The sequence below is a fragment of the Cyprinodon tularosa genome, unplaced genomic scaffold, assembly GCF_016077235.1.
Source record: "Cyprinodon tularosa strain WSP-4 unplaced genomic scaffold, ASM1607723v1 ctg1045, whole genome shotgun sequence".
NCBI lineage: Eukaryota > Metazoa > Chordata > Actinopteri > Cyprinodontiformes > Cyprinodontidae > Cyprinodon > Cyprinodon tularosa.
The window spans coordinates 3,756-31,751 of record NW_024037833.1 but is presented as its reverse complement, the minus strand read 5'-3'; the positions used below and the strand labels follow the sequence as shown (position 1 = coordinate 31,751).

The window sequence follows — 27,996 nt, the reverse complement described above, 5'->3', positions numbered from 1 at the left end:
ACCGAGGGAAAAATTTTAATTGAAGTTGATCCTTTGAATTTTCTTAGAAAAAATCTATAACCTATTCCTCAATAAACAGGACGTGGTTTAGTAATAACGGTACTAGTGAAGATATCATTTTTTATTATTTTTTCATGAGAAATTCCCCTTTTAATAGAAATACGTGTAAATATCATTCATAGAAATATTTTTTCTAAAAAAAAAAAAAAAAAAACAGCTACTAAATATATTGTTTCTAAAATGAGCAGAAATGAGTGTCAGATGTTTTTTTTTCCTCCATTAAATGTAAAGAAAATGACTGTGCCATCATTTGTGACGCTGGAAATTTATATCTGTAAATTAATGAAAGTCATTATTACTGTTTAACTCCATCTGATCCTTTTAATCTTTTACAGCTTTCCTGCCTTGTTTGTAATTGTCTCTTAGAGAAGTTGTAATGAACATCTGGAATAAAACCATCCTTTAAGTGTTAAACTGATACAGGAATTAAACATTTTATTTAATAAGACTTCAAGCATCTTCTGAATGTATTTTTTGTGGAAGTTAAAGCAAAAGTCCGCTCATATTCAGAATTCAAACTTCTGAAAGTTCTTTAAATCTGAAATGATTCCATCCTGTTCAATAAATGATCAGTGTTTTTAATTCAGAGTAATTTTCATGTGAATGTGCTTTACTGGAGGCATCCATGTTTGTCAAAGAACACTACTGCCACCTACTGGTTAGTGACGTCACGGTGCGGTATCGGCTGTTGATCAAGTCCCAGTGCTGTATCTGGTATTTGTGACAACGCGCTATTATCCAAGTCATCTTGAAAACATTCTTCTTCCAAATGTTGGCTACATATTACGGGTTTTTTCTCTGGCCAGAAGTTCGATGGCAAATCCTCCCTCTTCAAGTTGGCGATCCAACGACCAACCCGTCCGTGGAGGATCAGGAATCAGAAAGGTGGAATAACTCTTTTTTTCACTTTTACCCGATGTATTCCAGCATCCAGCTGCCATGCACGTGGGCATTGTCAGTTTCACTATAGCTCTGGTGAATTTCAATGGTGAAGTCCTCTGGAAATCTTCAATAATTGTTGTTGATTGCAGATGTGTCTAGTAGTTCCCATTGATTTAGCTTGGAAAGCGGGGAGAATGGCGCTAGGCTTACCGCACCGTGACGTCACTGCTGGAAGATGGCAGGAGGGAGGGGCTACTATGTTTGGGCAAAAAATTACTAAAAATGTTATTATTTTAACTAATTGTTAAATTCATTGGATCACTGCAAATGTATTAGTTTTAGGTATAAATGATCTATTGATTGTTCCTTGATGAGCGGACTTTTCCTTTAAGTGATCCAACACAGAACATAAAATAGACGAATGTTGTTCAGCATTTCTAACATTGATAGAACAGACCAGAATCTTAAAAGTGTGGATTACAGGGCGTGCTTCTGTGGCACAGTGGTTACTGCGCACGACCCATGAATGGAGGCATAAAAAACAAAAACTAAAAAAAAAGCTTATCTTAATACATCAGTATGAGCTGAAAAGTGCGGCTGGCCTCATATTTCAGATGTTAAAATGTAAAAGCTGTGGAGGTCAGGAGCTCCTACAGCCCGGCGGTTTGTGAGCAACTGAAGCAGAAAACGGGCTTTAATCAGACATTTATAAAAAAAAAGAAGGGAGAAACAAGAAGGCATGAGCAGAAAATTCAGATTTCATTTACATTTGAACTCAGAGAGACTGTTAAACATCAACAGCAATACAACCATTTACACAACCTGTACAAATAACCCCCCCCCCCCTCGGTAATTTGTAACTTTAAATTCAAAATAACTTAAATAGATTTCTAGGAGAAAGTGCAAATCCTTTCCGTCTGACAGGCTGCCTGGATGAGTCACAAGCACATCACGACATCTACAACAGTAATGGTGAATGCACGGGTTCCATCATGCTCGTCTATGATGACTGACTGCTGAGCAGACGTCCCTCTCATGCTCCTCGCCGCTGGAACGAGTCCTTTCCCTGAAACGGTCCCGTTTGCAGTCGCAGTTCGGCAGGAAGGAAAGCGAGGCGGCGCTGCTTCTCCAGTAGTGTTATGAGTTGGCATTTAAAAATCGGTCGTAATGCTTTATTGGCTCCCGTCCTGACGGCAGCGGCGGGCATGCCGCTCAGCCCTACATGCTTCATAACAACATGCATCTGATGCAAAAACGTAACGCCATCAGCAGGATTAGTGAGAGATTATACGGGGTATGGTACCGAAGCACAGGTCACCATGGTTACTACGGGGAAGGAGGCTGGAAATGTTGACTGATGAGAACGGTCTTCATGTAGCGGCGATGCAAAGAGAATATCAAGCGTAGAGTCTATGTGAGGGAGACTAGGACTTCTGCTCCGCCCCTGCTGCAGCCGGCGCCGTGCTCTCTGGTTTAAGGATCTGATAGATGATGAGGTACTCCGGGTACGCCTGACAACAACATGGCAGCTGGTTAGCAGCTTCCTGCAGCACAGGTTTTACAGCATTGACCGGGAGGCTTCGGTTTACCTGCTCTCCTCTGTAGATGACGTACTCGGCATACGCCAAGCCGTTAACGCTGGGCCGCCCGATGACGGAGTGATGTCCTGGGGGGGCGTGGGCCATCTTCATGGCGCTGAACTGCAGGAAGGACTTCCCCAGAGTGACTCGGCAGAAAAGCATTTGCCTGTAGGTGAGAGAAGGAAGGTCAGACCAAGAACAGAGGGAGGACGAAATGTGAGGAAGATAAGGGAGCGTAGAACCTGTGGCACAGGTAACAGGATCTGTCTTTGTGCGTCGGGCATCCGGTGCCGCCGCCGATACCGTAGACGTACTGATTGCTCTTAGAGGAGTTCTCCGCAAAGTAGATCCCTGCTCCAAACATCCCTCCGATGTAAGCGTGGCGTTCATCAAAGCCTTTGTGGATGATGGCGTTGATGAACGGAGACCCTGAGGATCAGAGCACTCAGATGATGTTTGTCCCCCAAAACAACCATCGGCCTTTGTCCCCCACCAAAACCTTCGGCCTTTGTCCCCCACCACAACCGTCGGCCTTTGCCCCCCACAACAACCGTCTGCCTTTGCCCCCCACAACAACCGTCTGCCTTTGCCCCCCACAACAACCGTCTGCCTTTGCCCCCACAACAACCTTCTGCCTTTGCCCCCCACAACAACCATTGGCCATTGTCCCCCACAACAACCGTTGGCCATTGTCCCCCACAACAACCATTGGCCTTTGTCCCCCACCAAAATCTTCGGCCTTTGTCCCCCACCAAAATCTTCGGCCTTTGTCCCCCACCAAAACCTTCGGCCTTTGCCCCCACAACAACCTTCTGCCTTTGCCCCCCACAACAACCATTGGCCATTGTCCCCCACAACAACCGTTGGCCATTGTCCCCCACAACAACCATTGGCCTTTGTCCCCCACCAAAATCTTCGGCCTTTGTCCCCCACCAAAATCTTCGGCCTTTGTCCCCCACCAAAACCTTCGGCCTTTGTCCCCACAACAACAGTCTGCCTTTGCCCCCCACAACAACCGTCGGCCTTTGTCCCCCACAACATCAGTCGGCCTTTGCCCCCCACAACAACCGTCTGCCTTTGCCCCCACAACAACCGTCTGCCTTTGTCCCCCACAACAACCGTTGGCCATTGTCCCCCACAACAACCATTGGCCTTTGTCTTTGCCCCCCACAACAACCGTCGGCCTTTGCCCCCCACAACAACCGTTGGCCTTTGCCCCCCACAACAACTGTCTGCCTTTGCCCCCAACAACAACCGTCTGCCTTTGCCCTCCACAACAACCGTCTGCCTTTGCCCCCCACAACAACCGTCGGCCTTTGTCCCTCGGCCTATGTCCCCCACAACAACCGTTGGCCATTGTCCCCCACAACAACCATTGGCCTTTGTCTTTGCCCCCCACAACAACCGTCGGCCTTTGCCCCCCACAACAACCGCCGGCCTTTGTCCCTCGGACTATGTCCCCCACAACATCCGTCAGCCTTTATCCCTCGGCCCATGTCCCCCACAACAACTGTCTGCCTTTGCCCCCCACAACAACCGTCGGCCTTTGTCCCTCGGCCTATGTCCCCCACAACAACCGTTTGCCTTTGTCCCTCACAACATCCGTCGGCCTTTGTCCCCCACAACATCCGTCAGCCTTTGTCCCTCGGCCTATGTCCCCCACAACAACCGTCTGCCTTTGTCCCCCACAACAACCGTCGGCCTTTGTCCCCCACAACATCCGTCGGCCTTTGTCCCTCGGCCTTTGTCCCCCACAACATCTGTCGGCCTTTGTCCCTCGGCCTATGTCCCCTACAACAACCGCTGGCCTTTGTCTCTGCCCCCCACAACAACCGTCGGCCTTTGTCCCCCACAACAACCGTCAGTCCCCCACTATAGTCAGCATTTGTCCCCCCACAACAGTCAGTGTTTGTCCCCCACAACCACCATCAGTTTTTGTCCCCAACCTACTTTGTCCCTCTGCAGCTAAAGGTTAAATTTATGACTAAAAAGAAGCAGTGAATGGTTAGAAACTGGAACCTAAAGCTTTTTCATGCTTCTTTATCACAACGAAACCTGGTAGCAGATCAACACATTCGTCCCCTTTACTCTGATACCTTAAAAACGAAACCTGAGTATCTTTACCGTTTAGAATGATAATGACAGGTAACAACCTGTATAGTGACACACTTTGACCAAAACATTTTCTCAGGCTAGGGATGGGGGGCATGTTCAGCTGCTGCTTGCTAGAACATTTAGTTCTGGATTTCTACTGGTCAAACATTTTTAGTTTCCTTTCACTGGTTTCCCAAACTTAGAGTCTCTTCAGGACATAAATCATCAGACTGAAGCTTGTAGTTCTGATAAAGACTCGGGACACGTTAAAGACACGCAGAGGTTACCGTGGAACAACATGCGCTCGTTGTGATGGTTGTGGTTCTCGTCTGCGATCTCCTTCTGCCGGTGGGTGTAACGTTCCCGCAGCTTCTTATTCACCACCTTCTGGATCTGAGGAGGACAGTGGCGCTTTAGTCGAGAGGTTGGTTCACACACAGACCTGCTGATTTACACCAGTCCAGGTACCTTGATTATGTTGTATCTGCTGAAGACCCCCCCAGCGTTGCCCCCGTCTCTGTGCTCCCTGATGGTGCTCTGCATCTGAGAGACAGACAGGATTTCATCATTAGCAAATAGCAGCAGCTTTTAGCACCATTTCTAGCATGTTTACAACAAATACCTCTTCCTCTACAGACTGGTACTCCTTGTCGTCAGGAGCTAGGTCTATCAGGATGGTGCCCTGGTTGGCGCAGTGGAATGTCAGGTAGGGGTTGGCGCCTGGAGAAAGAACAACTGATGAGCTTTCTACTAAAGCGTCGGCGGCAGGCGGTTCAGGAAACCTCACCTTGTTGTCCCCCCAGAAGCCTCTCTACACCTTTGATAAGTTTGTGTCGATGGCCGTAAGCATTAATGCCGATCTCCTTCAGCTCCTCGTGGCCCATGTCGGCCAACACGTCCAGTGTGATCTGGAAAGGATAAACGGCGCCGAAGTAAGCAGGAAGTTAAGAGGGAGCGTTTCCGCTTTAAACCAGCTGCTACCAACCTGCTCCCTCTCGAAGATGTCCCTCAGGTGCTCCAAGCTGAGGCTCTTCAGGAACTGGCTTATGTTCATGTCCAACATGGCCACTACGGCAAAAAGAAGCAAAAAACACAAACCCATAAGGAAATGAACTTAGACTGGACGTTCAAACATGTATTCCTGCTGGGATGTGAGATTCGGATTCATCTTTCCATGGGAGTATCCGTGTTTACTCTGTGTTCTCCTAAAGACTTTTCCCGGTTTTCTTTGTTATATTTTCTTCAAAATTCAGCTGCAAAGAATTCGACTCCGATGTGTTGAGCTTTTGGTGAACTCAGGCTAAAGCAATCTACACTCAATGCAGTCCAGCAGCTTCTAGCCAATGAAATAATTTCATTTGGTCATAAAAATAAAATTCTGCCACCTGCCGCTTCTTCTGGATCAAACCAAGAGCCTTTGTCAGACGGGGGTGCCGCACTAGCTATGATCAGCCCAGTTCTGTTAGCTCTACGCCTGCCGAAGACACAGACGTCCATCCCCGTGAACACTGGGACGCAACTCAATGGGAAAGGAAAGGATTCTGATTTAAACCGTTGCGTATATTAGCTGCGACACATGAATCAAGATGCTATGACCGAAAACATTTGATTGACAGATGACCGTTGATATATGATTGGATGAATTTAGGTGTTCAGGCTGACGTAGAACTAACTGGCCTGCAGAAGATAACGGAAAAAACACAGATTTTAAAACAGGATTTTTTAACATAGAAATTTTCTAACTTTTAGAATAATATTGTCTGATAAAGAGTACATTTATACACATGTTTAAGCCAGAATGATTTGAAATTTAAATATGACTTCTCTATGATTTTAAACTGAAGTACAGGTGCGGAGGGAAGGGAACAGTCGGGCAGCGTTTCAGGTAATGACTTCGCCAACGCCACACGCTGCCGACTGATCATTTATTTATTTGAGGTTAAGATGTTTTGAAAGCGGCAGCCTGAACAGATGATCGAAAACACTCCTGTGGATTCTTCTTCGCTGGTATTCAGCAGCTTTTTTCTTCTGGTTGGCATACTGTGCGTTGAAATCAGAATGTATGGAAACGATTTCAGGAGAACAGAAAGGTTAGAGCTGCCCAAACCAATTCATGCCCGAAAAAGGCCTTCATCACTGAGGAAGACTCACCGATGGTTGTTCAAAGTTTTGATGCTAAAACTGCTGATGGAACCAGGTACCGGGTTTGTTTGCTGATTGGAAATATTGAAATGTAACAAAAAAGTTCAACTTTATGGACACGGCGTTCAGAGGCTGGTGTCCTAGCGACCGGCGCAGTAAACCTACTTTCTCCTTCCTTGCGGTCGGTTCCTGAGGCTCCGTCTGCAACCCCAGATGAGCCAGAGGCGGCGGCGGCGGCCAACTCCGTCAGGGGCCCGGCTAGGTTGTCTATGCTGCTGGCAGCTGACAGACAGGACGGCGTGGAGGCGGGGGAGATCACTGACGCGCTCACCACCGTCGCCTGAGGCTTGAAGCAGCTGGGCAGAGCGTCTGGCGGCATGGCGTCCATCAGCAGGGCTCTGATGTCGTCCGCCTGCAATGGCAGCCCAGAACACATTGAAAGATGTGGTAACCTCAGACTCCATGATTCCGTCTGCTGCGAATTGGCCGTTTATCTTACAGCGGCCCATACCGTGGCCAGGTCCAGAGCGGTCTGGCCCTCTTGGTTCTTCATGGTGGGGTCGGCTCCGTGGGCCAGCAGCAGAGCGCAGAGCTGCGTTCGGCCTTTCTGCGCCGCCTCGTGGAGAGGCGTGAAAGCCCATTTGTCTGTGGCGTTTACACAGGTGTTGTATTTGATCAGCAGGGCTGCAATGTCCACGTGCTGAAGGAGATACGGGGGAAGACATGGAGAGGAGGAAGCCGTTAGCTGACAGTTTTCATCTTTTCCACTGGGATTTATTTTCAGATTAAAGGTCAGTTTAAGCCACAAAATCTTCTTATTTCCACAGAAAGTCATTATATAAATGAAAAAATATCAACTCAGAACCAAAAACCTGAATAAGCTGCACTCATTTGAATATCAGCTAATGATGCTAATAAACACTCAGCTAAAAGTGTCCAAAGTAGGGATGAAACAATCGGAATAATCGACTAATTTGGTAATTAATCGTTAACTGGAGTATAGAGACTGTAAAACGTGGCTTTAGCTGAGAGAGCGACTCACTTAGAGCAGGAATTATATACATTATAAAAAAAAAAAACACGTTAACATTTCGCATTTAAGAAAACTTTCCTCTTTCAATCTACTATCTATAATCCGGAACTCTTCAAGTAAAAAAAAATCTTTAAAGTCGTAGGGAAACGGCCGTTCCAACCAGTTCCGAATTCTCCCGAGTGGTGCACGACTTTACACGAGTGAATAAAGTGAATATGATTGGTCGATTATCAAGGGGGCGGGATTGTTGTGGCGGAAGGTTTTCAAGCTAGTTTGGTTGTGGCCGGTTTGTGGGAAGCTTCTTGCTAACCAGTTAGCATCTTAGTGCTAGCAGGTTCCCAATGAGAAATTCCATTGGGACCAAGTAGCACTAAATTGGTGACTTAGAAACGACGCTGTCAAGGAACGCTATGGACAGAGGAAACATGCAAGAGGAGGAGAGTTTAGTGTCGGAGGTCGTGGATGAGTCTCCTCCGTCATCCATTTTTTACTTAGAGGAGGAAAGCGGGGACGAAGATGTTGTGGAAGAGGACGCCAGGGCGGCAGAAGCTTGGTTTGGTGTAGAAGGCTTCCAGCCGTACATGTTTGAGCCCTTGCCTCGCAACGCTGCCAGTTCTGTTAGCTCTACGCCTGCCGAAGACACAGACGTCCATCCCCGTGAACACTGGGACGCAACTCAATGGGAAAGGAAAGGATTCTGATTTCAACCGTTGCGTATATTAGCTGCGACATATGAATCAAGATGCTATGACCGAAAACATTTGATTGACAGATGATGGTTGATATATGATTGGCTGAATTTAGGTGTTCAGGCTGACGTAGAACTAACTGGCCTGCAGAAGATAACGGAAAAAAGAAAATACAGATTTTAAGACAGGATTTTTTTAAAGCAGGAATGTTCTAAATTTTGGGACAATATAAAATAAAATATATAAGATAAAGAGCACGTTTATATACATGTTTAAGCCAGAATGATTTGACATTTAAATATGATTTCCCTACGACTTTGAAGAATATTTTTTAGGAAAGTAAATGAGGTGAAATTAAAACTTTCTGGATTATATAGCAGATTGACAGAAGAAAGTCTTCCATCTTCATTACAATTACAATCTTGGTATAATTCCTGCCCTAAGTGAGTCGTTCTGTCAGCTAAAGGCACATTTAAGAGTCTCTATACTCCATTTAATAATTAATCGATTATTAAATAAGTTGATAATTATTTCAATAATTGATTAATCTGATGGTTTCAGCCTTAATGGATGCTTATTTCCAAAGACTATCGTCTCCACTTTGCATATAGTGTCATACTGAAAAAGATCCTTTAATTAGATGAAGCTAAATTTGAAACCTCAGTGGTTCTGGATGGAGCAGATTTAGCAAAAACAAAACTTTTTATTGATTATAAATAGAAAATAAAGTTCATTTATGATAAGTTTAGGCTTGTTTCTGCTCTAGGTGACCGATGTTCCAGAAAATAGCCTTAGATTATACCCCACCCTCATTATATCTATTGTCTACAGTCTATAGAAACATCCATCCAGTCAAAAACCATAAACTTCTTTTACACATTAAACAATAAATCTGATCATTGTATTTGTTAGAGTAAACAGCTTGAGGTTTTGGAATATGAAACTATTTCTGTTCTAAATCAGACATTAGAATCTAAATGTTCGTTAAGAAACGAGTTTGGGTCACAGAATCCAACTTTACAGAAACTGAGTTTCAGTGAAGTTAGTTTTTCAGACTAATGAGAAGCATCAGCAGAGGAAGCGGCGCTCCGAGCAGAGACACTGACCCCGTATGAGGCGGCGTTATGCAGCGGGATCAGCCCTCCTTTGTCCTGAGCGTTGACGTCGGCGCCATGCTCCAGCAGATACTCCGCCACTTCCAGGTTGTTATAACCGGCTGATGGAAACAGAAACAAACATTTGTCTTTTTTATTTTCCCTCTTTTAAGCTCAGAGCCCCGGAGCTGGGGGGGGCGGATGCCGTCTGTACCTGCCAGGTGGAGTGGCGTGGAGTTGCGGCCCTGAGCGTCTCTACAGTTGATGTTCTCTGGGGAGCAGAGCTTCTGCACCCTGGCCAGGCAGCCCTTCTTGGCGGCGTCCAGCAGGGCGGCGTCCCCTCGCAGCAGGTCCTGGATGTCCGTGTCTCCGTCCTTCACCATGTCCAGAGGAATGTTGCCGTCTCGGTTCTTCTTGGTGGGGTCCGCTCCGTGCTGAAAAGTAGAATGTCAGAACGCGATGCTTCACTCTCCCCCATTACAATCCTCCTCGGTCGCCGTGACGACGCCTCACCTTGAGCAGCAGTTTGCAGATCTCATATTTCCCTTTGGCTGCGGCCTCATGAAGAGGAGTGAACTTCCAGAGGTCGGCCACGTTGACGGAGGCTCCGTGTCTGACCAGCAGCTCCGCCACTTCGTAGTGACCGTAGGAGCAGGCGTTATGGAGGGGAACCAGGCCTCTGGAGGACAGGGAACAATCAGACCACCTTAACATCTGGGTCACAACGCGGCTCGGCGCCACCTTAATAAGCACACCAACCCTTTGTCTTTGGCATGGACATCAGCACCGTGATGGAGCAGGTACTCCACCACTGCCACCCGGTTGTAACCCGCCGCAAAGTGCAGAGGGGTGGAGTGGCGGCCCTCCAGGTCCCTACAGTTAACATTCTGAGGAGAGCAGAGTTGCTGCAAAGCAAAAAGGGGAAGAAAAGGTCAGAACGTCTCCATCCGATCACCTGAAGGTCCACCTGAGACGCTTTTTAAACATAAATGTTCCTGAGAAAATGTTTTATTTCTACAAATAAGCAGGAAATAATCAGGAGATCAGCAGCAACGGTGTCTGATTGGTGCCTCTGCGGCGAGACCAACTGACCTGCACCGTGTCCAGGTCTCCTGCTTTGGCAGCTTCCAGGAACCTGTAGTCCACGTCAGAATTCCGAGTTGGAACGTTTTCTGGGAACAATGAAAGAACGACCCATTGATAAAAGGAAACGCCTCAAAATCTGAGCCCGGAAGTCGACCCAGAACCGGTGAAGCCTGTTCAGACCCGTGGAACCCCCCCAGTATCAGTGAAGCCCCCCCCCCAGAACCTCTCCTGTTGTTACCGTTCAGGATCTGCTGCACAGCCTCGTTCCCCATCTGAGCGGCGGTGAAGCCCTGCAGAGACACGATGGACGGGTCGGCGCCGTAGCTGAGCAGCAGCTTGCAGGTCTGGATGTGTCCGGCCAGCGCTGCCCGGTGTAGAGCCGTCTGTCCTAGAGTGTCCACCGCGTTCACCTGCAGGAAGAGAGAACTTTACTGATCCCCGTTTCCCCGCCTGAGGTTTGGGAGAACCGGGGCGGAGGAGAGCCCAACCTTAGCTCCGTGTTTCTGCAGAACCTCCAGGATGTCGTTGTGAGCTCGCTCAGCAGCCACGTGCAGGGGGGTCATGAAGCTAGATGGGTCAGAGACGGGAGGGTTAGCGCTCTCAGAGGAAGCTGGACGATAATCTGCAGCCATGCAGGGTCTTACTCTTTGTTCTTCTCGTTGATGGTGGCTCCTTTACGGAGCAGCAGCTCCGTCACCTGCTTCCTCTTGGGATGAGGGGACGCCACGGCGCAGTGCTGCAGCAGAACATCACAGCAGAACCTCAGAAAATGGGAGCTGCGCCCCGACAGAAACGCCGCCTTTTCCCCAACAACTCACCAGAGCCGTCTCATTGGTCTGAGGATGTTTGAAGCCGATGATCTCCAAAGCCAGAGTCTTCTTCACTTTGGCCATGTCGGCTTCACGCGCCGCCTGCAGCAGCGAGTGACCTTTGAACTCGTCTGTGTTTGGGCAGAGGGGGAGAGGAAGGTGATGCTGTTGGAAGCCTTAGTTCTACATCTGTTCTGCTGATATTTACACTTTATCTTAATTACTGTTTAAAGAAAGCCAGCTGCTCTGGTTTCAGAGGAAAGGAGAAATAAAATATAGAAGAAAAAAAAAGGATTTTTTTAACAGTAAATAAAACTTTTAGTAAAATAAATAAGCCTAGAAACGTTTAAAATCAAGAGATCCACTTTTATGAGTGCAGAGACCTCAGGAAGACTAAAGCAAAGTAGAAATGTAAACAAATAATCGACTAATGATCAGTTATATTTGCTCCATCTAATGAACTGATTACGTCTGCGAAGAAGGGATTTCTTTCCATGTTGTAAAGTTGCTGCCCCCCACTAGAGGGCCACGAAATTCTTAAGATCTTATTTTTTGCCTCAACAGTGAATTATTTGACCATATTTGAATAAAACAAGCTGATGATTTCTATGGATAAGGGATCAATGAGTGACTGTGTACATATTGCCAAAGCTTTTCATTGACCAACTAAAGGCTGCTGCTGCGTGACTGAACACATTCAGATCTCTTTAATTATTAGATTAATCATTTAGATTATTTGACTGTGGTTAAGCTTAGGGGGGATTTGGGATTGACGCACGTCAACCATTGATTTTGCATGTAAACTAGCTGCTCCTGCTGCTCCTGTGAACGCAGCATCAGGCGCTTAACCAGCAGCAGATTCTTTAGCTGCTGGACGCGCCGCATCAACCAATCAGAGAAGCTGATCTGGGAGCTGGCAGGGAGTCCGACACAGAGCTGCTGATGCAGAGCGCTATGATCACTCCTCTGAAACAGTTTATTAACGCCTAAATTAACTTCAAATGTAGAAACCTGCCGGCAGAATATGTTGGCTTTTATTATCCTGCTGCCTATGTGCCTATGCCTTTGTAGCACAGACCTGAAAAACGCTAACATCTACTTCCAGCCGCCACCAACAGTAGAGAGGCTCCCGGGCCTGAGGCAGCTGCTGCTGGGGATTCCCAGTGACAGCGCAGCGCCGGTATGTGGGGGTCTGAGCGGCTCCCACAGAGAAATAATCTTTGAAGGCAGGATGGTAATCTGGATGAACTGACTGCACAGACCATGTTTTCAGGAGGACTTTCTCACTTCAACATAGATTCTAACTACTTTCTACCCGCTGATCACAGCTAATATAGCAAAGCTTCTCTCTGGCATCGAACACAGGAGCAGCAGAAGCATCTGGACTCACTTTACTGGACCTTAATGAGGACGAGCAGCAGAAAGGAAGCAACAGAAGCTTTTTTTTAGAGATGAAATCTTAATATGAACGTAGCACTAATGAGGGGGCCTTGGTGGGGGGTGAAGACGATTTAGCTTTTACCTTTCCGATGCTTATTCTGATTATTCTCCTGGATCAGTCAATCCTGACTGCCCAGATTTAACATTTCCGTCTGAATAACTGAATTAACTGAGGAGGAAAAGCTCTGCAGAGGGAGCAGTTTTGGAGGAGCAGGGCTACGTTCACACAGCAGCCTGAAGTCACCCAAATCTAATTTTCTGCCCATGCGTGACCTGAATCTGACCTTTTCATGACAGTCTGAACAACACAGATCCGATTTGTTCCAATGGCTCTTTGGTTCTGAATCTGATACGAATCTGATCTTTCCAAATGCGACCTGCGTCTGAACGGCCAGGTCGCATTCATCCCTACTGAACGCCATTAAAGGTATACTATGCAACCGGTGTTGATTTTCCAGCGAGGCTCCCCCCAGAGGGCGAAAGTAAAAGTGCACTGTCGTAAATATGCTCAGCTGTTCTCCAGGCGCGGTTGTTTTGAGCTTAGCAGACAGGAGAACGAATCACCATGTCTACTACGGTAAGTGACTATTTAGTTCCAATTTTCGAGTTTGAAAATTTAGCATGTTTTCATACATTATTTGTTATGCATGTGTCTAAATAACACAGATTGTAGTTAGCCAAGTTGGTGTTTCCCATACATTTATCCGAATTTCGCTGTTTTCTCGCTGGTTCCGCCATGATAACTGCACAAATATCGCCACTGCGCTAGCAACCAGCATGCCTTTCACTGGGGGCGTGTAGCAGTTCTCGCCGTAAAGCAAGACCGACTCTCGCGATGCACGAGACTTCTGAGCCTGTGGGTGCGGGCCGAAGGCTCCTGCAATTGCAAGTACCTTTAATTCCCCCACAGACCACCAGGGTGGCCGAGAAAACCTTTGTTCGACCTGAAATGACTCATTTAATCATCCAAAACGTTATGGAACACATTAATTAACTGAAAAATGTTACATAGTATGCCTTTAATACCCGACAAAGGTCACTATTCTGCTTCTTAATAATGCAAAGGGCAGTGTTTATGTTTAATCATCTTGAAACGATTGTGTTTTTAATGTTGGGAAGATCGCTGCACTCCAGGAAAACCATCCAGAGCACGCTGGCCTGTGACATCATCGCGTCCTCTACTGCGCATGCTGGACACTTACATTATATAAATGCAGTTCACACAGCTGATCACATACAAGTCGCATATATTTGGAAACGTGAACGGCAACGCAAAAAAAAATCGGATTTCACATAAAAATCGGACTTGAGCCTGAAGGCCTGCAGTGTGAACGTAGCCTATGAGAGTGAAGGTGGGGTGGCTCACAGGTCAGCCTCTCTTTGAGCTCCGGGGTGGGCGCCATGTCCACGGCGCTCTTGCTGTGGCAGTTCAGCAGGGTGGGGTCGGCTCCGTGGCTCAGCAGCAGCGAACACACCTCCACCCTGTTTTTGGAGGCGGCCTCGTGGAGGGGGGTGAACTGCCAGAGGTCCATGGCGTTCACGCAGGCTCCGTGCTGCGAAGACAGGAGCTGATCAGAGTCACGCTAAAAACCCGACGGGAAGGGATGGAGAAGCTTTTCCTGAACCTTTACCTTCAGCAGCAGCTCCGTGACCTCGTAGTGCCCATAGGAGCAGGCGTTGTGGAGAGGAACCAGGCCGCTGCAGGGAGACACATCTGGGTCAAACACGACGTCAGGGAAGCGAGGATTTGCTCTTCTCCTTCTCCTCAAACAGATACTCACCCCTTGTCCTTGGCGTGGACGTCGGCGCCGTGCTGGAGCAGGAGCTGGACGATGCGGACCCGGTTGTAGCCTGCAGCCAGGTGGAGGGGCGTGGACTGTAAGAGATGAGTGCTGGTTAGCCGCCGTTCACACCCACAGACACGCAGAGGGCGGGGTGAGCGTCGGCGCCTCCGAGGGCGAGCTGCTGGTTAGAGCCGAAGCAAACTGCTGCTGCAGGCTGTGCTGGGTGAGTGGCAGATGGATGGGTGAGGGGGTGAGGATTCCTCACCCAGAACTGAAACCTGAACATCTTCTAACAGTCTGAGGTTTGATGCCGTGTTTCTGGAGCGCCGGGTCGGAGAAAGTCTCCCAAATTCCACGTCTGAACTAATGCTTGTTTTGGTGCTGGATCCCCTCCCACTGCTTTAAGGTGTCCCACCTTTACCCAGAATTCCTTGCACTGTAGACTGCGCTCTCAGTAGATCCAGTCTCTATTTTTAAATCGTTCTTTTCATCCCATGAATACGGTCTGAATCCTGCTCTGCCCTGTAGCTCCGGCTGCCTGTCCTGCAGCGAAGCCCTCAGCATCCTGCATCAGAACCGGGCCTAGAACTCCTCTTTGGACTTCCTGCGGTGCTAGAAGACAACCGGAGCACAGAAATAACAGCTAACCTGTTAACTAACCGTTCCACAGAAGGTGCCATGAGGACATGGGGACGACCAGAAGGGCTGACCTCAAGGAACAGGTCAGATCATCACACCAGAGCAGAATATTTACGCTACGCTGAACCTGAAGCTCTAGTTTCAGACACTGTTTGTCAGGAAGAAACAGGAAAACCTCTGAATCAAAACTAAACCTGAAGGTTTTGATCTCTGTGAGCGTAGCAGCAGGTAGCTGTGACAAGCTAATAAGCTAACAAACTGAAACATGTGATTTCTAATCCAGACAAAGAGGATATACTGGCAGGAATTTAAAAGAAAAGTCCGCTCATAACCAGAATTCAAACTTCTGAAAGTTCTTCAAATCTGAAATGATTCCACCCTGTTCAATAAATGATCAGTGTTTTTAATTCAGAGTAATTTTCATGTGAATGTGCTTTACTGGAGGCATCCATGTTTGTCAAAGAACACTACTGCCACCTACTGGTTAGTGACGTCACGGTGCGGTATCGGCTGTTGATCAAGTCCCAGTGCTGTATCTGCTGTTTGTCACAACGCGCTATTATCCAAGTCATCTTGAAAACATTCTTCTTCCAAATGTTGGCTACATATTACGGGTTTTTTCTCTGGCCAGAAGTTCGATGGCAAATCCTCCCTCTTCAAGTTGGCGATCCAACGACCAACCCGTCCGTGGAGGATCAGGAATCAGAAAGGTGGAATAACTCTTTTTTTTTCCACTTTTCCCCGATGTATTCCAGCATCCAGCTGCCATGCACGTGGGCATTGTCAGTTTCACTATAGCTCTGGTGAATTTCAATGGTGAAGTCCTCTGGAAATCTTCATTAATTGTTGTTGATTGCAGATGTGTCTAGTAGTTCCCATTGATTTAGCTTGGAAAGCGGGGAGAATGGCGCTAGGCTTACCGCACCGTGACGTCACTGCTGGAAGATGGCAGGAGGGAGGGGTTACTAGATTTGAGAAAAAATGGCCGCTAGCAGACTCAGTGATCGTGGTGAAAATTATTATTTTTTTACTGATTAAAGCTAAATTAATTATTTAATTATTAGCTATAAATAAAGATCCATTGATTATTCCTCGCTGACCGGACTTCTCGTTTAAATCCCGAACCTGTTAGCAGAGGTTCTGCAGTTGATCAGTGTTTGATGATTGCTGACAAACAGAACGGATGGATTTATTTCGCCATCCGGCTCCGAAGGCAGAAGGATTTATTAGTTTATTAAAAGGAAGCTGAATTTCACACAGATATTTAGTTTTGCTGCTCAAAATGAAGGAGGCATCCCGATAAACGTCCAAGAGGTGCAAATAGGATGATAAGTGAAAGAAGAATGTTTTCTCTTAATGCTGAAGTGAATCTAGATCTGAGAGCTAAAGGTGATTTTCATGCTTTGAAACCTCAACAGCCGCTGCAGCAGGAAGTAGAGAAATTTGATCCAAGGAGTAAAGAACACGGATCAAAACACAACATTAATCAAAGGGACCTTTGAAAACACACTTATAAACCAATCATAGTCTGGATTTTTAGTTGTTGAAAGTTGGGCTGTTTGGTTGGTCAGATTTTATCACACTCTAGTGTCAATATTAGACGTTGAAAAGAGGTTGAAAATTGAGTTTGAAACCTCTTTTCACCGATCTGATAAGTTCAGCTTCAGCGACGGTTCAAGACCAAATGTACCAGGGGGCCATGAGGGGGCCAGCGGGTTTTCATGGGGGCCACAGAAAAGCATGAAATAAAAAAAAAAAACAGGGCAAGGGATTCAAATATATTAAGATATCTGTATGAAGTGAAATTTCTATTCAATTAGGTTTAATTAAAATTCTATGTCTTATTAGGTAAAAAAAAACATTCATAATTTAAGAATTTGACCTATTTTTGACTTAAGTTAAGAATTAAGTTTTCTATAAAATCTGAATTAGAAATCAAGAAAAACTGATGAAAATCAGCTGTAAAAATTAGACTATTCTTTTTCATTCATATAAAAAAAACATTTAATAGAGGAAAACTGTGATTTTATCTCAATACCACTGAAGCTATTACTTTATTGTTTTTAAATAATTAGTAAAACAGAATTTGTACAAAAAAAATTTGAAATAGATCCAAAGGACTTATAAGTAACCATGTCTGTCCCAGCACTTATCATCATTGGAATTTCTTTGAGTATTATGTCTTCAGTACAGGGGCCACAACAGGGGCCAGGACATGATCTACAGGGGCACGGGCCCCCGTTGGCCCCTGTCTAGAACCACCCATGTACAGCTTTCCACTTTTCAAACAAATGTAGGCGTCGTTTGGAAGTAAATCATGTCCTCTTTTCAACACATTTTTGCTCAGCGGGAAAGATTTAGATTTTTTACAGCTACCTTTAGCTTTTTTCCCAATTTTTATTTTATCAGAATGTTTAGAAGTTCCCTTTTCATTCATATTTCTACCTGTTTACTCATCGGTGTGCCAGAGGGGATATCCTTCTTGATGCTTCTCAGCATAACATGGTGGTGAGCCTGACCCAGTGGAAAATTTAAAATTTATGACGACGTTTGGACATAGAGAGTATTTTACCAATTCTATAATTTTAATATCTTGTTTTTTTATGTAAAATTTATTGTTTAATTTAAATAAAAAATAATAAAATTAGGGCTGAAACAATTAATCGTATTAATCGATTAAATGGTTAACTGGAGTAAGGAGACTAAAACAGGCCTTTAGCTGGGAGAGCGAGTCATTATGTAAAAAAAAAAAAAAAAAAGGTTATGTAAACATTTTGCATTTAAGATGAGAATCTTTTTATTTTTTTATTAGAAGCTTTATTTCCACTTGGTTTAATTTAGTAAAAAAATCTTCCTTAAATAACCTTTAGCTATCTGATTATTAATCGAAAAAATAAACCAGATTATTGGCTTTGCAAAATAACTGCAAACAATAGTTGCAGTCCTAAATAAAATGTGAAAAAATAAAGCTAAGAAAATGAAATCTAGAAAAGAGCAAACAGTAACAGATCTTCTGCAAACACAATCTACATTTCTCCCCAAACCTTTTGTTTTATTTCACACTCTCATTTTTAAAAATTGTTTATTTTGAAACGTGTTCTTTGCTCCTAATAAAGAAGGAACAAATTTCTCTCCATGGTGCAGTAGAGATAAAGCAAGCAAGCAAAGGCTGAGACATAAAGCTGGTCTGCAAAACATAAGGAAGTAAAACCACAGGATCCGTTTAGTGGAAGAGAAAAAACTAAAATCCAGGTTAGTCGAAGCTAAGCTGCAGCTTCTGAATCCTTAAAATTGGGCGATTTGTGGAGCTTCCAGTCAGAAACACGACATCATTTTGGTTTTCATGTAGTGATGTTAACATCAAACCGATGGAGGGTCATTCATGGCATGAAACAAGCGGGGGTGGGGGGGTGGCTGCAGTGGCTCTGCTACTGCAAATCCAGGATTGGCTCCACAGAGTGCAGGGAGGCGGGGCATGCAGCAGAAAGACATGAACGAGGCCCCGGCAGATCCAGAGCGGCTCAGCGATTGAGGTGAATGTGCAGGACAGAGACAAGCAGGCGGTGGACATTTATTCACCACAATCATCCCCGATCAGCCAATCAGACGTCGCTCACACACACGCCTAACACACACACACCAGAGGAGCATCAGGATTGGAACATGAGTGACCCGCACACCCAGGTCCACCATGTGCAATTAACAAGTGACAGCCAGCTCATTGGTCAAATGAAACAGACACCATGGATTAAAACAACATGAAATCACAACAGTGCATCAATCAAGTGGCCATTATCAAAGTCAACTTACCAGCATTTTTTGAGAGGTTGACTGATCGACAAATGTTGCCAGAGTCACGGAAAACAAAACGAAACACAAATTACTAAAAGACAGAAACGTCCCTCTGAGTCAGAGAAATACAAAATGTGTTTAGAATCTAAAACATGGTGGGGGGGTAAGGGAGTCAGCAGGAGGAGAGGAGGCTCTGACCCAAACGAGCTGAGACAGAAATTAGCTGGGAGATTACTATTCTACATAGGATCCAACCGCCAGGTGTAAAATAAAATGAAAACATGAAAAAACAAAACAAAGTGAAGCTTTGGAACAATCGACTGATTAATAATTAAAATAACAAACTGTCCCTACAGGACAAACACAACCGGAGCCCCGTTTACACTACGCTTTTTAAACCGTGCTCAGATTGGTCTGAACACGGTAACCAAGATAACTGTTGAGAGTAAATGGCACTGTTATCAGAAAATTTTTATTTCGCTTCCATTATATATTAATTTATCCTATTTACTCACTATAAAAGTTTTCACTCAGTCTGTTTCTCTCTCAAGGCCACACCATTCTCTGCAGGATGGTGTTTGTAGACCAGACATAGCTTCTACCCTTAACAATCCAGATTCTTTCTCAAGGTTTATTCATTACATGTTACTGTTTAACCAAAGTGTCTGTAATTTGTTTTGACTTTGACTACTTTTGCATTGTTGTAAGTAAGGAGGAACGAACGCTGCTCAGGCAGAACGGGACTGATTACCATAATTAGGGCTGTATGATGAACTGTTCTCTCTTTGCAAAGGTATGAATAAATGTGCCGACTGAGTGAAATCCATCGATCTCTGTTTATTTAACTAGGGTGAATAGTTGAATACTTTCTTTGCACGACAACTGAACCGGGCCGTGCCAGACACAACCCCAACCGCGCTAAACTGGTACTAGTTCATCAGTATCATTTCATCATTTGAATTGAGAAAGCTTCCTGGAGAGGGAGCGAAACGTCTTCAAACCTTGAAAACCAAGTCCAGTGGATCTTTTTTTTCCCCCCTATACTTTTACAGAATGACCGTGACCTGGATGACTGAGAATCTCCACCAACATGTCCCAGTTCTCCAATATATGTTCTGTTACCAGAACTTAATTCCAGTTCCTTTAGGAAGAAAACTCAAACCTGATTAAAAACAAGAGAGATGGTAACAGCTGCGTTAAACAGAAGGCTGCCTTTTACTGCGCAGGGGATCCGGTTCTAACAGGTTCTCATAAAAACCACGCCACAGGCCGCAGCGGGTCACCAGAACACACTGCAGGAGAGCCTCTGAGGCCATCGGATTGTTAACGCTCATCTCTGATCAGCATGGATCCATTCAGAGAAGGAAAATCTGCTAAAACTTCCAGGTTATGGAGAGAAATATGTTCCAATATTATTTAGAGAAAAAAAAATGGATTTGAAAAGACTTTAATTAATCAAACTCAGTTTCCCCAGAAGACTTTGAAAAGGTTAAAAATATAACATTGGAAGAAAAATAAGCAAACTGCAAAAATATCGGTTGAACTTTTGAATATGAATAAATTTTTCCCCCAAATTTTTTTTAATTCAGTTTTTATAAAGTTCAATTTCTGAGACGCGTTTTCTTCAGATTTCCTTTAGAAAAAAACTATATACATATATTCAATATTATTGGAACCAATTTCTCCCCATACTGTTCTGACTCCTGATGGTTCAGGCCAAACGACACCAGATCCAAACACGATGGAGAACAGCGGTCCCAGAGGACCTCCACGCCCCCGCGGCTCATTCCTGATTATCTGAACGTCTCTTCTGTGGAGGAAACTCCTGCATCATCAACCTTGTTCTCCTGCTGCTTGTTCCAATCAATGCTAACATGTGGTTTAGTGAGCAGAACCTAGATGGAGTCGTTGCTGGGGTGCAGCAGAACTGGGTCGCTTACCTTGCGCCCATCGCTGGCGTGACAGTTAACATTTAACGGCGTCAGCAGAGCCATCAGCTTCTCTTCGTTCCCACTTCTGCAAACACAGTGATCACCTGACATCAGCGCCACGGACCGTTTTCTGTTTGGCAGTTCTGATGACATCATGCTACCACAGCGACGCGTACGTTCCTGTTGGATCTGCTGCTGGGAACTGGACTCACCTTGCTGCTTCCAGAAGTTCATCCTTCTTGTATTCTCCTAAAGAAAAAGAAGATTAAAGAGAAACGAAGATCAATCACTTTGGGAGCCATTAGATCGACATTATTTTGGCTTTTCTTTGACGGATCAGAGTGCAGAAAGCAAAGATCCGACTGTTTTTCCCTCCATCCTCCTGGTTCCTGCAGGCTCAGGAGAGAAGTCTGCCTGCAGTTTCCTTTGGTAAATTATGTTTTTATTCACACCAAACCCCGACCATGTGGCATACTGGCTAAAGGGCTGTGTATACTCCCGCAGCAGTGTGTGGCAGTTAGCTTGATGCAGATATTTTTGATTTCAGCCCAATATTGAAGCGTGGTCTGCGCTATGTTATTCCACGCCGCATTGCCAGAGGGCCAATCAGGAACTAGCTAGGATTGTGGGTGTCTGTGTGTCGGTTTGATGAGCTTGTTCGCCGTCTACAACCCCTAATCCAACGCCGGACGACACACAGTTCCCCCGTGAGTGTTCCCCAGAGACTGGCCATGGCGCTGCGTGTTTTGGCTTCGGGTTCAAACCAACAGACCGTCGTACAGAGCTACAAACTAGCGTCCTGCACGGTGTCTGGGATAGAGTCCGAGGTGAGCCAGGCGCTACAGCCAGAGTTTCTGCCATTAGGTACCAAACAGGAAATACGCATAGAGTAGAGCGGGTCCTGTCTGGGTTTGCGGTGCTGATTAACGCTAAATTCATTAAATCACAGCAAACGTATTAGTTTAGGTATAAATAATGATCAATTGTTTTTTTCTTGCTAATCAGACTCTTCTTTTAACTTCTCATTCATTCTGGGGTCTGGTTCAACCAAAGGAAATGTCTGCTGGGACAAACATATCAAAAACAACTGAAACAGCTGATGAGAGTTTAATTTCAGAGCTGATGGGGAGCCGTGCTGCAAGACTTCTCGATAAAAAAACAAAAATCCCTTAATTCTGTACCTCTAGAGTGAAAACATGATCCATTCAGGAGGTGGAACCTCATTGCAGAACCATCACTTTTTAAAATGAAGGATGCTCTGATCTTTTAACTCCGTTTTAAACCTGAAGCAATTCTTTAGTAAATTCAGATTTAAACTAATAAAAGGTTAAATTAAGGTGAAAAGGAGATTTTCTCTGTTTGGGATTCCTGTTTAGAACAGTTTGTGGCAATAAAATGACAGATTTCACCAAAGCCAATATGGCCGACCTGCTGCCTGGTAGACCTGAGCCGTTTCTTAACCTGCGTTCTTGAGCTTTCTCGTGAAACGTCATCAGCCTCAGCCCGACCACTGTTCCAATTGCTGAGAACGCCAGACCGAGAACGCACCAAATCCCCTGGATGTTGCTCTCACCCCGCCCTCTTTACCCAGCATGCATCAGAGCAGACTCCTCAGTTCTTGAGATCGACAGCTGTCCCAGCATGCACTGCGGCAGCAGCAGCTTTCAATGGAGCGCTCCATTGAAAGTTAAAAGTTCTCTTTCTGTTGTTTTGTTCAATAAAAGTGCGTTTTAAGATAATTTGAGGCGAGAATATTATACTTTAAAGCATCACTATATGGTCCATTTACTGATTTAATGCGTAATAATAATAAAAAAAAAAAAACATTTCAGAAGTTGAGAGGACTGCGGCAACCAGCGGAGCTCCAAAGCTAACGGCAGCCAGGGCTAACGTTAGCTCGTCTGCAGCAGCTCTCTCTCTGCATAGCCGTGTGAGAAGGACCGCTGGCTCTGATGGAGATTTTTTTATTTGTTTTATTTAGTAAAATGTTCATTTGTGTTTATCTGTGTTCATTATTATTCCCCCACTAAATTAAAAAAGTCAGAATTTATTATTATCTAGAGACTATTAATAACAGGAGTGAAATGCAGCTCCAGACTAGCTTTGAATGTGGTGATGTCATCACTACGCTGCTGTTCTAAATGACACAGATTTATGCTGCATGCTCTGTTCTCCCAGAGTCCAGACTTTCCTGTGTTCTTCTCAAGAACATGGTGAAAACACGAGGCTGTACTGGCGTTCTAGTGAATTGAGAAACGGCCGCGGTCTGCTCTGAACCAAAAACCTTTGCTCCAAAATACAAAAAACTAACAAACAGCCCTGAGCTCAAAAATAATGTCTGTGTCAGAAAAGATCAAACAGCCTGAGTCCAGCCTGCAGGGGAAACTAACAGAAGGTTTAAAAGTCAATAAGGAAGCGACCACGAGGCGCTGACCTGTAAGAACGGCTTTAGCCGAAGGGTCAGCCAGATCCAGAGCTGATTTTCCATCGGTGTTCCGGATGTTTGGGTCGGCTCCATGCTGGAGAAGCACTGTGTTAAAAGAAAGCAAAGTCAGCAGAACATCAGTGATTTAATGGGTCACTGCTTTATATTTCAGTCCCTCAGTCAGCAAAAAACAGCCTGTTAGGGAGAGAAATTTTATGCATGTCAAAAAGTAATGAGCTAAATTCAAACAGCACCATTCTTTAAACTAAAACTTATCTAAAAAGGTAAACATTGTGAAACAAAGCTCAGGGTCGGGGATCCTCACCGATGCACACGTCTATTTTCCCCTTGATGGCGGCCTCATGCAGCGGCGTGTAGTTCCAGTTATCCCTGGCGTTGGGGTCCGCTCCCTGACACAGGAGGAGGCTGACCACCTCTGCGTGTCCGAAGGAGCAGGCGTTGTGCAGCGGTATGAGTCCACCGTCATCCCTGGCGTGAACATTGGCACCGGTCTGCAAGAGATGCTCCACCACGTCTTTCCGACCGAAACCTAAATGCAGACAGAAGCTCAGCTCAGCAGCACGAACAACGACGGAGGATTAAATAAATTCAACTACAGTCTAAAACAGAAGATAAAGTGAAGGTTAACCTGAGCAGAGATAGGAGGAAAGTGGGGGGGCTGCTGAGAAAACAGGCAGAATAAACCTGTTCAAGTTGATTTCAGCTGCTGCTGAACTTTGAAGTCACACTTTTTAGATATCAACTCTGATAAAAGCAGATCATTTCCCCCTGGGATCATTTAAGTTTTTCTGAATCTAATGTCATGCAGATTTACACAGAAATCGTTTTAAAAACATTTTAATGGATAGACACCAATAAATAAAGACGCACTAAACCATCAAACAACCATTCAAACCTACTGGGGGAGTGGGAGCCTAGTGGTTAGGGCATATAATGCTGAGGTTGTGAGTTCCAAACCCACCCCACAGGCTGCCATTCTGGCTCCATGAGCAAAGACACTTCACCCCTGATTGCTCCCCGGGCGCTGCACAATGGCAGCCCACTGCTCCTCAAAGGGGGATCGGTTAAATGCACGAGATGAGTTGTGAAATCAATAAACTTCTATTTATCTTATTTGTTAGATTTAATTCATTTTAATGTTAGTAAAATACGATAGAAATAATACTCAGGATTTTTAATGCTAAAATAAATTCATACACATATTTTTTTGAAGTGTAATTAATCCCAAATTCGTCAATTCAAAATATTCAGATATGATCAATTATCAAAATGCATGACGAAGCTCTAAAAATGCCCAAACTGGTAAAAATTAATCTTTTACAAAAAAAAACAAAACAACAAAAAAAAAAAAACGATTTGGCCGAGAATGGGAAATAATTTTACGAAAAAACCTGCAGTGTTTGTAAAAACTGTTATAGATGAAGTGTTTTGGTAATCCCAGCTAAATTAAAGCGTGTCTCTTTGTTGAGATGAGTTAATTCTCCTTTGTGAGATCAATAAAGTTCCATTTATTTTACTCTATTTGTTGGATTCAATTTGTTAATTGAATACGATATAAATAATGCTCTGGATTTTTTATGCTAAAATAAATTCATATAGATATTTTCTAGATGTGTAATTAATGTGGAATTCGACTTAGAAGAAAGAAAAAAAAAACTAACAAGAAAAAAGGGTTTTTAATCATTGAATTGATCAATGTATCAAACAAACTGTCCAAAAATAGGAGAAATGTATGACTAAACTCTAAAAAATGCCCAAAATGATGAAAATGTATCTACTATTACAAAAAAATAACATTATTCGGCTGAAAAGGGGAAATTATTTCAAAATAAAACTGCAGTTTTGGTGAAAACTTTTATAAACGGAGAAGTGTTTTGGTGATCCCAGCTGGATTACAACTTGTTTTTTTGTTGAGTTAATTTCTCTATTATGAGATTAATAACCTCGATTTAGTTTGTTTATTTATATGTTAAATTCAACACATGTTAATGTTACTTAAATACATTATAAATAATACTCGGGATTTTTAAAATCTGTTATAGATGGAGAAGTGTTTTGGTAATCCCAGCTGAATTATGGCTCTTTTATTTTTTATTTAAATTAGTTAAGTTCTCCTTTGTGAGATCAATAAAGTTCAATTTATTTCATTTCATTTGTTAGATTCAATTCATGTTAATGTTATTTGTATGTGTTATAAATATTACTCGGGATTTTTAATGCTAAAATAAATTCATACAGATATTGTTTAGATGCGTAATTAATGTTTAATTTGGTTTAGCAGGAAATAAAACAAACTTTTATTTTGGAAAAAAGGGTTTTATCATTAAATAGATCGGTTTATCAAAACAGTCTTAATCAATAGTCCGAAAATAGGAGAAATATATGACGAATCTCTAAAAATTTCCAAAATTGTGAAAATCAATCTACTATTAGAAAAAACTGACATTATTAAGCTGAGAACGGGGAAATATTTCACAATAAAACTGCAGTTTTGGTGAAAACTGTTCTAGATGGAGAAGTGTTTTGGTAATCCCAGCTGAATTACAACTTATTTTTTTGTTGAGTTAATTTCTCTATTATGAGATTAATAAATTCGATTTATTTTGTTTATTCATATGTTAAATTCAATACATGTTAATGTTTCTTAAATACATTATAAATAATACTCGGGATTTTTAAAATCTGTTATAGATGGAGAAGTGTTTTGGTAATCCCAGCTGAATTGCGGCTTGTTTTTCTGTTTTTTTTTTTTTACTACATTTTGTTTTCAAAATGTTTGCTAACCGAGGAGAGCAACAAACTGGCTGGTGAGATAAGAAGTCAAACCGGAGCATAGGTGTAATAAAGCGGATAAAAGCAGCCATAGAGTCCGAGCAGAGGGCAGCTAACTGCCTGTAGCCGTTAGCTTACCCGCAGCGAAGTGCAGCGGCGTAGATTTTCTTCCAGCCATGTCCTTCGCGTTCACGTTCACCGAATCCACCAGCCTCTTAACGCGGGACACGTCTCCGTTCCGACAGGCCTCGAACAGCTCCCTGAACGCCCCGCCGACCCCGCTGCTGCCGTCGGTGGGGCTCGTAGCTCCGGATCCAGGGCTCGATACGCTGCTGCTGCCTCCGCCTGATGTGGTGGACGTAGAGCTCGCGCTGCTCGCAAGAACCGAGACAGGAAGGTCCGGGGAGGCCAGAGCCGCATCGACCCCTCCGCTACACTCCCGTTCGCCCTCCGACGAACCGACGGCCGGAGACGGTAGAGCCATAGGCGGGGAGGGCGCGGAAGCCCCGGACAAAGCGCCGTTCCTCGGTGGAGATTGTAACGAAGTCTGCTGCTGCTGCGAAGAGCGACGAGACACCGCCATTACAGCAGCTCCGAGGCGACGACGAAATCTGCTCCTTGTTTCCGGTGAAAGTGCGCCAGCTTCCGGTCAGCTGTTTACACAGTCAGAGAGGAAAAAACTGTTAAACTAAAGGTTTCCCACTTCAGTTCATCCCACTTTTAGTTCATTACTGCAGGGATTGATGTTTAAGAAGGATTTAAATACATTTATGTACAAAATAAAACTCATTAAATGCCACATTTTTATTTTACCTGATCAAGAAGCCATACATATGACATTTAAAGATATAATAACCCTATGTAAAAAAAAAAAAAAATAACTTATTAAAAAACAATATGTTAAAATTATACAAAGTATACACAACCCTGCAGATGTTTCCATAAAATACTGCAGTAATACTTAATCCAGCCATAAGATGGCAGCAATGCGCAGAAAACCTTTAAAATGGATGTAACTGTAGGATTAGGGCCACTGAAAAAAAATAAAGGGGGGGGGGGGGAGGAGGCAAAATTCTGACTTTTTTCTCAAAGTTCTGACTTTAATGTCAGAATTGTGGATCTTAATGTAGATGGGCACCATTAAGGCAGAGATGTGGAGCATTCAGCTTCACTGACATAAACAGACATGGCTACAGCTTGATGCCAACATGTTTGTTAGCTGTTAGAATTCAGTCAAAATTCTGAGATTAAAATCAGAATTTTGAGATTAAAATTAGAATATGATTTTTGTTTCTCCTCGCCCACGATCCCTTTGAAGTTTTCTCTTTTTAGCTTCCTCAGAAGGTTTAAACTTTTTCCTTTCCTCACCATGACCAGTAGTGGAACTTCCAGTACAATAGTAGAGCCTTAGCTCCATCACTACAGGTGCTGGTCATAAAATTAGAATATCATGAAAAAGTAGATTGATTTCAGTAATTCCATTTAAAAAGTGAAACTTGTATATTATATTCATACATTACATACAAACTCATATATTTCAGATGTTTATTTTGTTTAATTTTGATGATTACAAATTACAACAAATGAAAATCTCAAATTCATCATATCAGAAAATTAGAATATTACTGAAGACCAATAAAAACAAAGGATTTATAGAAATGTTGGCCAACTGAAAAGTATGAACATGAAAAGTATGAGCATGTACAGCACTCAGTATTTAGTT

The 27,996-nt window shown here is 44.0% G+C and overlaps 1 protein-coding gene across 4 annotated transcripts; it reads right to left on the bottom strand.

Annotated features, from left to right (window-relative positions):
• Positions 1-1,635: 1,635 nt before the first annotated feature.
• LOC119782265 (poly [ADP-ribose] polymerase tankyrase-1-like) lies at positions 1,636-26,901 on the bottom strand. 4 transcript variants are annotated; one of them, XM_038283161.1, is made up of 28 exons: positions 26,412-26,901; positions 23,806-24,030; positions 23,490-23,585; positions 21,268-21,304; positions 21,065-21,140; positions 19,143-19,163; positions 14,691-14,785; positions 14,541-14,607; positions 14,276-14,462; positions 11,479-11,600; positions 11,305-11,396; positions 11,149-11,227; positions 10,899-11,070; positions 10,667-10,746; positions 10,334-10,479; positions 10,088-10,253; positions 9,789-10,008; positions 9,587-9,696; positions 7,258-7,458; positions 6,924-7,170; positions 5,602-5,684; positions 5,404-5,524; positions 5,239-5,336; positions 5,085-5,159; positions 4,904-5,009; positions 2,765-2,951; positions 2,532-2,688; positions 1,636-2,453 (listed from the first exon to the last, which is right to left on the bottom strand). In XM_038283161.1, exons 1-28 carry the CDS (start codon positions 26,854-26,856, stop codon positions 2,367-2,369), a joined length of 3,798 nt encoding a protein of 1,265 aa, XP_038139089.1. In that variant the 5' UTR covers positions 26,857-26,901; the 3' UTR covers positions 1,636-2,366. The 4 variants fall into 4 exon arrangements, with proteins under 4 accessions (XP_038139089.1, XP_038139096.1, XP_038139101.1 ...); XM_038283168.1 differs by having other exon boundaries at positions 7,270-7,458; XM_038283173.1 differs by lacking the exon at positions 19,143-19,163.
• Positions 26,902-27,996: the final 1,095 nt, after the last annotated feature.